This window comes from Scyliorhinus canicula, chromosome 13, assembly GCF_902713615.1.
Source record: "Scyliorhinus canicula chromosome 13, sScyCan1.1, whole genome shotgun sequence".
Lineage (NCBI taxonomy): Eukaryota > Metazoa > Chordata > Chondrichthyes > Carcharhiniformes > Scyliorhinidae > Scyliorhinus > Scyliorhinus canicula.
Genome location: NC_052158.1, coordinates 25,452,327 through 25,467,397, shown reverse-complemented (window position 1 = coordinate 25,467,397; position 15,071 = coordinate 25,452,327). Strand labels below are relative to the sequence as shown.

Here is a 15,071-nt window from a genome sequence, read left to right as displayed (position 1 = left end):
TATAAAGGCTAGCACACCATATGCCTTCTTAACAGCCCTATTAACCTGAGTGGCAACTTTCAAGGATTTATGTACCTGGATGCCGAGATCTCTCTGTTCATCTACACTACCAAGAATCTTGCCATTAGCCCAGTACTCTGCATTCCTGTTACTCCTTCCAAAGTGAACCACCTCACACTTTTCCGCATTAAACTCCATCTGCCACCTCTCAGCCCAGCTCTGCAGCTTATCTATGTCCCTCTGTATCCTATAACATCCTTCAGCACTATCCACAACTCCACCGACCTTCGTGTCATCTGCAAATTTACTAACCCATCCTTCGACACCCTCTTCCAGGTCATTTATAAAAATGACAAACAGCAGTGGCCCCAAAACAGATCCTTGCGGTACACCACTAGTAACTGAACTCCAGGATGAACATTTGCCATCAACCACCACCCTCTGTCTTCTTTCAGCTAGCCAATTACTGATCCAAACCGCTAAATCACCTTCAATTCCATACTTACTTATTTTCTGCAATAGCCTACCGTGGGGAACCTTATCAAACGCCTTACTGAAATCCATATACACCACATCAACAGCTTTACCCTCATCCACCTGTTTGGTCACCTTCTCAAAAAACTCAATAAGGTTTGTGAGACATGACCTACCCTTCACAAAACCGTGTTGAGTATCGCTAATCAACTTGTTCTTTTCAAGATGATTATAAACCCTATCTCTTATAACCTTTTCCAACATTTTACCCACAACCGAAGTAAGGCTCACAGGTCTATAATTACCAGGGTTGTCTCTACTCCCCTTCTTGAACAAGGGGACAACATTTGCTATCCTCCAGTCTTCCGGCACTATTCCTGTCGACAAAGACGACATAAATATCAAGGACAAAGGCTCTGCAATCTCCTCCCTGGCTTCCCAGAGAATCCTAGGATAAATCCCATCTGGCCCAGGGGACTTATCTATTTTGACATTTTCTAAAATTGCTAACACCTCCTCCTTTTGAACCTCAATTCCATCTAGCCTGGTCGACTGAACCTGAGTGTTCTCCTCGACAACATTGTCTTTCTCCAGTGTAAACACTGACGAAAAATATCCATTTAATGCTTCCCCTATCTCCTCTGATTCCACACACAACTTTCCACTACTATCCTTGATTGGCCCTAATCTTACTCGAGTCATTCTTTTGTTCCTGATATACCTATAGAAAGCCTTAGGGTTTTCCTTGATCCTATCCGCCAACGACTTTTCGTGTCCTCTCCTCGCTCTTCTTAACTCTCCCTTTAGGTCCTTCCTGGCTAACTTGTAACTCTCAAGTGCCCTAACTGAGCCTTCATGTCTCATCCTAACATAAGCCTTCTTCTTCCTCTTGACAAGTGCTTCAACTTCCTTAGTAAACCACGGCTCCCTTGCTTGACAACTTCCTCCCTGCCTGACAGGTACATACTTATCAAGGACACGCAGTAGCTGTTCCTTGAAAAAGCTCCACATTTCGATTGTACCCATCCCCTGCAGTTTCCTTCCCCATCCTATACCTCCTAAATCTTGCCGAATAGCATCATAATTGCCTTTCCCCCAGCTATAATTCTTGCCTTGCGGTATATACCTATCCCTGCCCATTGCTAAAGTAAACATAACCGAGTTGTGATCACTATCACCAAAGTGCTCACCTACATCTAAATCTAACACCTGGCCGGGTTCATTACCCAGTACCAAATCCAATGTGGCCTCGCCCCTTGTTGGTCTGTCTACATACTGTGTCAGAAAACCCTCCTGCACACACTGCACAAAAACTGACCCATCTATAGTACTCGAACTATAGTATTTCCAGTCAATACTTGGAAAGTTAAAGTCCCCCATAACAACTACCCTGTTACTCTCGCTCCTGTCAAGAATCATCTTTGCAATCCTTTCCTCGACATCTCTGGGACTATTCGGAGGTCTATAGACAACTCCCAACAGGGTGACCTCTCCTCTACTGTTCCTAACCTCGGCCCATACTGCCTCAGTAGATGAGTCCTCAAGCGTCCTTTCTACCGCCGTAATACTTTCCTTGATTAACAATGCCACACCCCCCCCTCTTTTACCATCTTCTCTGTTCTTACAGAAACATCTAAATCCTGGAACCTGCAACAACCATTCCTGATTTTAGTTTTTCTACCAGTCTGCCATATGGTAATTTGTGAAACGCCTTACTAAAGTCCATATGAACTACACCCACAGCCCTTCCATCATCACTTTTCTTTGTCAACTCTTCAAAAAAACTGTATTAAGTTGGTGAGACATGACCTTTCCCGTCGAAAACCACATTGCCTGTCACTAACCAGTCCAATTTTACTCAATCGTGCATATATTGTGTCCCTCAGTATATTTTACAAAAGCTTCTCCGCCATTGATAACAGACTCACCGGCCTATAATTTGCTGGATCACCTCTGCTTCCTTTCTTAAACAAAATAACAACATTCTCTATTCTCCAGTCCTATGGAACCTCGTCTGGGTCAAATAGGATCTGACTATATCTATTAAGGCCCCAGTTGTTTCTCCCCTTGCCTCCCAGAGTGACCTGGGATAGATCCCCTACGACCCCGGGGACGTGTCTACCTTAATCCAATTTAGGACATTCAACACTTCCTCCTTGGATATATTGACATTCTGAAGCGCGTTCGCATCCCTATCCCTGATGTCAATATCCATAATCTCCTTCTTGCTGGGAATGCCGAAATAATGTACACATTAACCATTACACCCACTTCCTGTGGTTCCACTAATAACTTCACTCTATTGTCCTGAGTCGTCTAGCCTTTCTCTTGCTACCATCTTGCTCCTAATATATGCATAAACGCCCTGGGATTCTCTATCATGTTTGCTGAATACATCTCATGGTCTCTTTAGCCCTCCTAATACCACGTTAACTTCCTTCCTACTTCCACTCTACTCCTCAAGGGCTTCGTAAGTTTCGAGATGCCTAGTCGTATTGTACACTTCATTTTTCCTATTGATTAAGCTTAACCTCCCCAATCCTGCCATTTCCGTTCTTAATTTTTGCAGTGGCATGCCTGCCCTGCAGTTCAATCAACTTGCCTTTACAAACCTCCCACATGTCAGCCGTGCATTTGTCCCAAATTGCCGCTCCCAATCCACATTCCCAAGTTCATCCCTAACTTGGATGTAATTGGCCTTCGCCCAACTAAGTACCCTCGACCGCGGATCACTCGTGTCCTCAGCCATGACTAATCGAAATCGGATGGAATTATGGTCGCTAAGGCCAAAATGGGCCCCACTGAATCATCAATCACCAGGCTTGGCTCATTCCCAATACCAAGCCCAGTATGGCCCCCTCCATCGTTGGATTTTCAACCTAAAGTATCAAAGCGTCCTGCTGCATACGTCTAAACATTTGCTCTCCATCGGAGCCCCTGATGGAAGGAATTCGCAGTCATTATTGGGCAAATCTAAACTCAGTCATCAAAACTGCACTGCTTTTTTTTCTACACCTTTTCAGTTTCTCATTATACAGCGGCTCCTCTGTCTCCTGCGGGCTGTTGGGAGGTCTATAGTACACTCCCAATATTGTGATTTCTCCTTTCTTACCTTGATCTCTACCTATAATGCCTCACTACAAGCTCTCTCCCATGTGTCTTCCCCCAGCACAGCTGTGGTATGCTCCATAATCAGGAGTGCTTCACCACCACTTATTTAGCTTCCCCTTTGTCCGGACTAAAACAACGATATACCGGAATGTTAAGCTGTCATTCCAGTCCGTCCGTTAACCACGTCTTCGTTATTGCAATTACATCACAGTTCCTTGCAATCATCCAGGCTCTCAGTTCATCTGTCTTACCTGTTACACTTCTTGCACAACAGCAAACACACTCTCGATCACAGTCCGGCTGAGCCCCGCGGCTTCCCTTTGCTTTCCCTCTTCCCTCCATCTCAGTTTCACTTATTTCCTCAGTAATTTCACTTACTGGCCCGCTTTTACTGTGCCCACCCTACTGCCACACGAGTTTAAACCCACGCCAACAGCACTAGCAAACCTCCCTCCCAGTATATTGGTGCCTCTCCGTACTTTTTATACAGGTCCCACCTTCCCCAGAAGACATCTCAATGATCCATATATCTAGAGCCCTGCCCTCTTTATTGTCACAAGTAGGCTAACATTCACACTGGAATGAAGTTATTGTGAAAAGTCCCTAGTCACGACATTCCAGCGCCTGTTCGGGGAGGGAGAATTCAGAATGTCCAAATGTCCAGAGCCACGGAGGGAGAATTCAGAATGTCCAAATGATCTAACAGCATCACTTTCGGGGCTTGTGGGACGAAAACAGAACACCGGAGGAAATCAACGCAGACACATTGAGAACGTGCAGACGCAGCACTGGTAGTAATCCTGAGATTGCTAACCTGGAGGTCCTGTTTATTAGCACCCAATATTACTCACTGAATTGTCTTTGCAGGATATGATTCCTCATCCTGCCCATTGCATAAGTACCAATGTGGATAATGACATCAGTATTTTAACCATCCTGTTTCAGGATGCCCTGTAGCCGTTTAGAGACATACAGGACCCTGGCACCAGGGAGGAAGTACACCCTAAATGGCATACCTAATTGAGAGGAGAACAGCCACAGTAGGCTCCTGCTTACTTGCCTGCCCCTCGAGGCGGTCACCCACCTAGCTGCCTTAAAGTGTTTTATGACCACCTCCCTGAAGCTAGTATCTATTATATCCTCTGCCCCCTGTTTTGGAAGTGATTGGGTCAGTGGTCTCATCGCAGTTCATGCACGCCGGTGAGAAGGATTTTTCTCGCCAGTGTATAGGCGTATAGACTTCTTTGTAGTTGGGAATTCGGTGCTTCAAAGGGTAGTCAGAGTGGAATACTCTCTGATAGAAGTGTGCAACCACGGTCCACATTAGATGAATATGAGGTTGATCGAGGGCGGTGCCGAACGCGGCACATGGAGGTTGGACGCAACCCTCAGGGTGACAAGTACTTCTGCTAAAAAAAACTTCAAATGCCATAGGCGAATATGATACTAACAACCGGAACAGAAAAGTCTCACCTTCCGAGTTCTGGGAGGCACTGAAGGCTGTGATTTGAGGATAAATTATCTCCTTTAAGGAACACAAGGAAAGGGAAGAGAGGTGGCTCGGCAGCCACTGATGGACTCCATTCTGGAGGCTGACAGAAGATACTCTGAGGCCCGACCGGAGAACGTTTGATGTAATCGAAAGACGTACTAATTGATTTTATCCTGCAAAATCTTATTTTATCACCACGAAACCAGAGCACCAACTTCGTCAGACATGGGGGCCGTTCCACAAGCGAGGAGACAAGGCTAGCCGTCTGCTAGCCCAGAAATCAGGCAGCCACGACTGAAATAGCACAGGTAAAGAATATCAGAGGCGGACCGATAGCCAACCCCCCCACCCCCCCCCCCCCCCCAAAAAAAGCGCATCACAGTGTTCGAGGCGATCTACCGGGGACTGCACAATTCAGAACCCCCAATGAGGATTCGGACTGAAACAATTTGTCAAAGGGCTGGACATGCCTATCATGCATAGATAGATGGAGGGGACGGGAATCACCAGTAGGACTGGGAGAGGTCATGGACAGCGTCAACTACATGTAGACGGAGATGGCGCTGTGACTCAACGCGTTCCCGGTGCACATCTACAAAACAATTGTAAACGGCATCAGCCCGGCATTGTGGGAAATGTTCGCAGATGTTCGCAGACTCGTGCGCGATGTGCAGTTTACCTCCAAGGCTAATACAAGCCACCATATTGCTGATTCCAAAAACTTACAATGACTCAACGGAATGTGTATTATACAGACCCTTGTCGCTGCTGAATGCAGACGCGGAAATGCTCACAAAACTGCCTGGCTAAGCAGGTGGAGAACTATATGCCTAGGGCTGTCGCAGGCCAGACGGGCTTTGTTATGAGTAGTCAGCTCACAGAGAACATCAGACGATTGCTGATCGTGATAAAGTCCCAATCCGATGACAGAACACCAGAGGTGATCGTCTCCCTTGACGCAGAACATTCCTTCGACAGAACTGATTGGAAATGCCTCATTAAAGTACTAGAGAAGTGTGGGGGGAGAACAGGTTTCCCTCAGGTAAATCTCCTGTACAACGCTCCCCCAAGACGAGAGTAGGACCAACGGCACGATCTCTGAATACTTCAGCTGCACAGATGCACAAGGCAATGGTGCCCACTGTCCCTGCTCCTATTCGGCAATCGAACCGATGGCGATCGCCCTCAGAGAGGCAAGTAGCTGGAAGGGTATGCGAAGAGGAGTCAGAGAGCACAGATCTCGCTCTATGCGGATGGCCAGCTCCGATTCACCTCGGATCCACACAGCGGCATGGAAGGAGTCATGAATTTCCGGAGAGAGTTTTGAGCCTTCTCGGACTACCAACTGAACCTAAGCAAGATTGAAGCAATTTCTGTCAACCCGAGAGATGAAGAAAATGAGCTAGATGAGCTGCCACTTAATGTCGCACCAAACAAATACCGCTACCTGGGGATCCAGATTGCCCATATCTGGACACGGATCCACCAGTGGAGGTGACCAGAATGGAAGAGAAAGTAAAAAAGAACCTGTTGAGATGGGGTACTCTCCAGCTGTCCCTGGCAGGTAGTGTACAGACGACCACGATGACCATACTGCCTCGGCCCTAACCCTAACCCTAACCCTAACCCTAACCCTAACCCTAACCCTGTTCAGGTCCATAGCGAACGCTGTCCCGAAGGCTTTTTTCAATTCGATAGGTCATATTATGGCATGTGATGTGTTTGCGTGTGCGTGTGGGATGTGTGTGTGTGTGTGTGCGTGTGGAGGGGGGCGGGGGGGGGGGGGGGGCTGTGGTTGAATCCAAATATCTACGAAAACGTCCGAAAAAGAAGAAGAAACATGGGGCCTGGCCCGCCCAAACCTACAGTACTATGACTGGGCAACAACGGCGCAAAGAGGGAGGGGGTGGGTGAAAGAACCAGGCACCGAATGCGTGAGGATGGAGTAGACTTCCTGTCCAGGCACCGAGTCTCCGGGCCTTAGCCAGGGCAGCACTCCAATCCCCGCCAAGAAAACACTCAATGAGTGCAGTGGTTGTACCTACGCGCAGAACATGGAACCAAATGAGGTAATCCTCCGGCTTGACCGAAATATCCAGCAAAGTCTCTTTCTGCGGCAAACATAGATTCACAACAGACATATTTGACGATACCTTGGCGGGTTTAGACAGAACGTGGGGACATTGCCAAGGTTAAATACTTTTACACTGAAGACATACGAGGAACTCTGGCGGAACTGGACGGGGAGACTGGAGCTACCTCCACAGAACTGAACACTGCAAGGAGGCGATAACTAACCATGGAACCCGAGAAACACAATTCTGGAGGAACTACTGAATGCGGGCAGTCAGAGAAGGGAAACCGTGGTGACCTGCACAGCCGACTATTAGAAAGGACATGCTCCCACTCGACGAAACATGGAAAAAATGGGTGGAAGAGATAGGGACAGAAATAGGGTGGGGAGTCGGGAGCAAAGCACTGAGTATGGCCAATACCACCTCAACATGTGCAAGCCTAGCCCTCCTGCAGCTGAAAATGGTGCACAGAGCACACAGGGCAAGAACCCGAATAAGCAGGTTCTTCCCGAATGTGTAGGACAAATATGAATGATGTCAGGGACGCCCGGGCAACGATGCCCACACGTTCTGGACATGCCCAAGACTTGTTGCGGTTTGTTCTTGGAAGTACTGTGGAAGGTGGTGGGGGTGAAGGTAGAGCCGTGCCCATGAATGAAAGCATTTCGGGTATCGAACCAGGCAGAACTATTCATGGGGCAGAAGGCCGAGGCTCTTGTCCTTCGTACCCTGCTCGACTGACGATCAGCAGCCCGACACACCGCTGCAGACTGGGTGGCAGACCTCTCGGAATCTTTCAATGATAAGATCAAGCTCGAAATCCGAGGGTCAGAAAGCGTCTCCCAAAAAGCGTGTAGCCAATCCACCAACTCGTTCAAAGACCTGTTCGACGCCAACCAAAAGAGCGAGGGCAAGGAGGTGCCTAGGAGAGAGCGAGGAACCAACAGGGAATGGGAGGGATGGAGGAGACCTGAGAAAGAGGAGGCCGAGGACCGCAAAATAGTTGACACAGATATAGAGTGCTCTGAGCAAGGCCACAATACATGGAATCCCCAAAATGCGATGGAGAGGTGGCGGGCGGAACCAGAAGAGGATGGGGCCAGAAAGGGGGGGGGGGGTTGGAAACCCTACACACATGTAAACACAAGGTAACTTCCCAATGTATTAGAAGCGACCCAGGAAAGGACTCTAAAACAACAAAACGAGGTGGGCGGGAGGGACCAATTGGTTGTGGGGAGGGTGGATCGATACAGAGGGAAATATCTTGTGATTTGTAACCGACTCATATACACCTGTTGAATGTACGGTGTATTCAATTTAAAATCCCAACCATTAAATATATATTCAATGACATTTCTGGTACCCCGTTTTCGGAAGAGCAGGTCAAAGGATAGAACCAATCGTCTGAGAAAAAGAAAAACACAGCGCCTCATCTGCTTTTCAAATGTTCGATCCCTTACTTTTAAACACGACAGTCCAGTTCTAGATTCTCGCACCACAAGGAACATCCAGTCAACATTCACCTTGTAAACACTTCTCAGGGGTTGTTTCTATTTCAGGCAAGTCGCAACTCACTCTCTGAACTCCAGTGGACAGACAGCGTGTCTGTTAAACGCTTTTTCAAGCAAAATCCCGCTCATTCGGGTAATAATTTAGGAAAACGTCCTGCGAATTTCTTCCAAAGTATGAGGTCAAATGTTGAGGTCTCAGCACACCACGCCTATGGCATACGTTATTATATGTTGCAAACTGGGAAGGGATTACCAACAAACCCGACCCATGGTTTTGATGGCTGACAAGGACACCAGCGGGACTTTTCGACCCTGCGATTGTCAACTAGATTTCCCCGTGACTGTCCCCCTCGACTCCGGGAAACCCATGCGCCAGAGTGGGAATGGAATATCCTGCCTGCGTGAACAGTCGGTAGATCGCTCACAAGATAAATAACACACTGATGCCTCCTCTCAGCATCATGTTGGCCAGACAATCTCCTTTTTGGACAGCACATCCAGGGCCGATTAGTTCAGTTCGTTGGACTGCTAATTCGGAATGTGCAGCGATGGCAATGGTATGGGGCTCAGTACCTATACCTGAACACACGCAGTCAACTTCAATTTGTCCGGGAAAGGGAAAAATATCAAGAATTTGATCAGAAGCTATTTCTGGTCCGAACTGGTGGGATGTGGGACAGAGAGAATGTTGCCTTTCTGCCCAAAATAGATTTGGCTTACCAAATTGAGCAACGTAAATATGTTGGTGCAATTCGTGGTACATAGGCCGTCCATCCCTATGATTGGTTACTCGAATCATGCATTATTTCGTTTGACTGTTTTCATAGGCATAATGCTGTGCTGGAAAAAGCCAAAATAAAAATGCGATTCCATGATTGTGCGACGGTTGCTGAAAATTCCGGACGTGCGCTCTTAGGTACCACAACTTTTCCTGACAGGTATTCAGTATAGCTCACAACCTGACACTTTTACGTATGTTAGAACGGGCATTTATTCACACCGAATGATTCGGTTCTCTGTGAACCAAAGGAAACTGTTCAAGCTTTTGAATTAGATAGAACTTGGGAACAGTATTATTGCCCGCTGCCGTGTCTGTGACAATGCTTCGGCCTACCAGACTCCACTTGTCAAACGTTCAGCACCCTTTTCTCCTGCGGTACAATTGCTGTGATCCTTTGACTAGTTTAGTGCAGCATGAAAACTGTGACTTGTGTCACTTTCCCGTAATTTTCAGATATCAATTAAGAATGTAGGCACGAAAGTACGTGATAATGAAAGGGGCGTGGGTGGACCGGGTTAGTGAGCGGCTGGAATGCCACCCGTCTTAATATTATGCAAATTTGGCAACGTTTCTATAGTCTGCATGCTGATAATGTTATTATGTAGCATTACCTGACAATACATTCATTGTAAAATCCACAATAGTTTTAATAATCTATGCGAATGTGAATTTAGGCTAATCGCAATTCTTGTAAATATTTGGCTAACATCACCAAGTTCAATGCAAACGTCAGCGTTTTTAATGAGCACTTACCCCTTTCTTTCTCGCTGAATGCGTCTTCTGTGTAGTGAATATGGCGTTCATTTTGTTACAAATAATGTCGCTATAATGTATAAACTGGTTGCAAATAGGTTCTATTACATTTTTGACATGTTGGCTAATAATTAATATAATCATTGAAAGCGTGCTACATTTAGGAATAACATTGCCATCTTTAAACAGCATTGATTCGTTAAACGGAAGGTCATGCCAAACAAATCTCATTGAACGTTGTGAAAACGTGTCCAGTGGCGGAGAGGGGAATAGCTATGAATGCCATTGATATGGGTTTCCAGAGCACATTTGATCAAGTCGCACACAGGAGGCTGCTAACAAACATGGAAGCCCACCGAGTTGAGGGCACATTATTGACATTTTCCTGAAATTGGTTCAGTGGCGGGTTGCACAGAAGATGGTAATGGACAACTACTACAATTGGCAGGAGGTGAGTTACTGGTGGCCAAAGGGATCGGCCTTTGCGTCCTCAGTGGTTAACAGTGTGCATTAATGCCTCGATGGTGACATTGAAAATACCTCAACATTTGCGACGATACAAGTTAAGTGGCATTGTAGACAGCCTAGATGACAGCGCCAAATTGTAAGGAAATGTGACAGACTAGGTGCATGGGTTATCCATTTTGAACAAAAAGGAGAGAGCCGAGTTATTTCTAAATGTAAAGAGGTTAGGTACAGTGGATGTCCAAAGTGACTCGGGAGTACAGGTGCATGGGTCCTGACATGCCAGGAACAAGTGAAGAAAATAATCAATAAGGAAAATAGAATGCTGACCTTTATATTTAGAGGATTGGAAAATAAAGACACGGGAGTTATGATGCAACTATACTAACCCACGTGAGACCCCCCTTGGAGTATTGTATTCTGTCCATCAAACCTCAAAAAGGACATTTTGGCCTGGGAAGGAGTGCATCTTAGATTTACAAAGTGATATCAGGATTAGGGGTTGAGTTACGAGGAGAGATTAGACACATTCGACCTGTTTTCGCTAGAACATAGAAGGTAAGGGGTGCTGTGATCAAGATACTAACAGGGAAATGCAGGGTATATAAAGATGAACTATTTCCATTGGTTGGAGATTTTAAAACTTGGGGCAGAGTTTAGAAATTAGGGCGAAACGGTTCAAAAGAGGTGATAGGAGGAAGTTCTTAATTCAAAGAATGGATGATGTTTTGAACTCTTTTCCACAAATAATAGTTGAAGCTAGAACAGTTATTAATTTTAAATCTGGGATTGATAGATTCTTGATAAATAAATATATTAAGGCACTATTGGCATTTGGCAGGTATATGGTGTTAGATCAGAGGTGAGCCATGAGCTTATTGAATCACGGGACTGTCTTGCGGTACTGAATGGCCGACTACTGTTCCTCTGTCCCTTGAAAGTATTGATTGAAGAGATTTGTACACGTTGACGAATGCCGCTTTTGTTTCGTATTTGGAGTCTGGCTAATGGGAAATAAATGAGAAAAAAAATCGATTCATCCGTAGGGGAACTGACCAGATTAACTGCAAACCAGATTTGCGCCAAATTTTACATTTTACACAAATCAGTGTAATGGGAGATTTTGTTATTTGGAAAACAACGTCACAACTCGATCTGCCGCAAAATGTTTTCAATGAAAATGAAGCTAATCTGAGAGAAACTGAACACGAACTGAATACTGGGCAAGCGATAAATAGAATACTTCCTGATTTGCATTAAACCCGAGGGGAATATTATGTCACAGATCTTGAGAGCACAGAAAGAACCCTTTTGGCCCATCATGTATGCACGGCAATCACGCAGGTATCTGTTCAAATCCAATTTCCCAACACTTGGCCTTGTACACTATGGCGATTCAAGTACACAACGAAATGCTTCTTAAACGATTTGAGCGCACCTGCCTCTACCGTCCTTTGAGGCAGTGAGTAGCAGATTTTCATCACCCTGTGTTTTTTTTTCTCAAAAGCACTTTAAATCTCTGCCCGTTAGCTTGAATCTATCCCCTGGTTATTTCCTCCTATATTAAGGAAATTATTTATTTTTATATACCCATCTAATAATTTTCTCATAATTTCTTCACTTCAATCTGCCTTCTTTGCTCCAAGGAAAATAACCGAAACGGAACCAACCTCGATTCCAGGCTTAAACCCTCCCACCCAGACAACATCGTGGTAATTCTTTCTGAATCATTTCTAAAACAATCACTTCCTTGCTATAATGTGGCGAACAAAACTGCATTCAATATTCCAGCTACGAGCTAATAAACGTTTCATGCAGGTCCATCATAGCGCCTGTGCTCTGATACTCTATGCATTGTCTCAGAAAGGCAAGTAATCCATATACCTTCTGAAGCACCTTATCGACCTGTCCAGGTATATTTTGACATGCGCTCTAAGATCTCTTCGGACTTCTGTACTTCGCAGAGTCCTAGCCTTCATTGTGTATTGCACTGCTTTGATAGTCAGCTCACAGTACATCATCTGCTATCTACCTATATGTTCCTAAGATACGGAATAACATCATCCATACATATTTTTATGGATTTATGTAATTATCCTAATGGTTCTGCACATTTAAATGCAACTATTTTGAATGAGAGAATGAAAAATTCACCGCGACCTATAAATGTCCATGACTTCACAGCATCAGCCAGCTCTCTTGCAGACTTATAAGCAGTCACGTTGGCTAACAGAGACACTGTTGATCTTACATCAATTACTTGTTTCACTTGACTTAAATGGAGACAAATTGAAGCTACACAATGCACACTTAGCTCCATGCTAGCGTATCAGACTGTCCAGGGCGGGAAAGATCACTTGGTTGCATGGTGTACCCAATATAACCTCTCTCTCTATCTCTGTGAAACCAAGGAACTGTTCATCAACTCAGGAAGCACAGTATGACACACGCCTCTGCCTACATCAATGGCTCCGAAGTGTAGATTTTCGATAGCTTTAAGTTCCTGAGGGGTCACCATCACGAGAAGACTGCCCTGGTCCACTAACGTTGATGCAACAGTTAAGAATGCCACACAAAGTCTGTACTTCTTACGGAAGCTAAAGAAATTCTGCAAGCCTCCATCGACTCTCAGAAACCTCTACAGATGGGAAGCATGGTAGCACAGTGGTTAACAAAGTTGCTTCACAGCTCCAGTGTCCCAGGTTCGATTCCCGGCTGTGGTCACTGTCTGTGCGGTGTCTTCATGTTCTCCCGTGTCTGCGTGGATTTCCATCGGGTCCTCCGGTTTCCTCCCAAAGTTGTGCAGGTTAGGTGGATTAGCTATGCTAAATTGCCCTTCTTGTCCAAAAAGGTTAGTTGGGGTTAAGGGGATAGGTCGCAAGTGTTGGCTGAAGTTGGGTGCTCTGTTGAAGGCCTGGTGCAGACTCAACGGGATGAATGGCCTCCTTCTGCACTGTAAATGCTCTGATTCTATGTGCCACGGAGAGCATACTATCTGGCTGCATCGGTGCTTGGTATGGCAACTGCTCGGCCCACGATCGCAAGAACCTGCAGTGTGGCGAACTCAACCCAATGCATCACACAAGATTTCCACCCTCCGTTTGATTCTGTCTACACATCCCGCTTCCTCAGGAAGGCAGACAGCATGGCCATCACTCCCTCACAACCAGGCGTTTGCCCTTTTCCAGACTCTTCCATCAGGCAGAACTTACAGGAGTCTGAAGACCCATCCAGACTGAGGAACAGCTTCTTCCCCACAGTTACCAGACTCCTCAACGACTCCCCCTTGGACTGATCTGTTCCCTATAAGACACTACTCACGATGCTCTATGTTGCTCTTGCTTATTTTGCATTTGTTTGTTATTTTGCCCTTGGTCCATACTGTAGCTAATTATTTATTTGTCGAGATACTATGTGCTTTTTCGCATTCACTGTAACTATCTACGTTTTTGTCTACCATGTACGTACGTTTCCTTGGCCACAGAAAAATACTTTTCATAAAACCTCGGCACATGTGACAATACACCAATCAATGAAACAATCAAATCAACTAATAAATTAATCAATCAATCAAGATCGTTTGCCTCCTAAATTTGTTTCCTGCTTTCCAGCAATCTTTCCATAGTTCAGCATTGAATTGTGTTATCTATTGTTGTTTAATAACTCTTATTTAAAGGAAATATAACTTAATACGCTTTAAACATACTAAATATCTAATTTGTTGGTGTGATATTTTGTTTCCCTCGTCTTGGTATTTCTATTTCAATGGACTGCGATATTTCACCAAAAAAATGAAATACGACGAATCACATTCGCTTCGAGGAAAATGGTGCTATATTTTCAATCATTAAATGTCCCATGCTTTACTAATTAACATCACAAATATTGATTGATGATCGGATTAATTAATAGTCTAATTAAATGGCGGAGCAGTCTTGATGGACTGACTGGCCTACTTCTGCTGTTATCCCTTGTGGCCCTATAGCCATATGATTATGTTAAAGCACTAGAAATCCACAAGCCATGATAATTCCTTGGGGACACATATTCCAATCCAACAACCACAGCTTTTCGAATTACAAGGCAGTTAATAAATCTGGAAATACTCTCATTAATTATGGTATCTGGTTCACTAATGCCAATTAGCGAAGGATAATTGCCACAATTATCTGGTATGGACAATAGGTGACTCCAGAACCACAGCATTGATTCTCAACTGCCTTCTGAAATGTCCCCGGAGACCACCCAAATCAATGAGCATGAGGTATAGACAACACTTTTTGACATTGCAGGCGACGCCCAGATCTCATGAACAAATAGTAATAAAACAAGATTTGCAATACAATGCGACATTTAGTAAATGACGAGATTATTTTTCACTGTCTTCGATCAGAATCCTCGGGAAAAAT

General features: G+C 45.1%; 1 protein-coding gene across 1 annotated transcript in view; it reads right to left on the bottom strand.

Moving 5' to 3' along the window:
• LOC119975529 (centromere-associated protein E-like) overlaps nt 1-15,071 on the bottom strand; it is a 249,117-nt gene that overhangs the window by 131,364 nt on the left and 102,682 nt on the right. Inside the window, exon 16 of the mRNA XM_038815320.1 lies at nt 10,198-10,224. Within this exon, the coding sequence (XP_038671248.1) occupies nt 10,198-10,224 (27 nt within the window). The remainder of the gene's footprint in view (nt 1-10,197; nt 10,225-15,071) is intronic.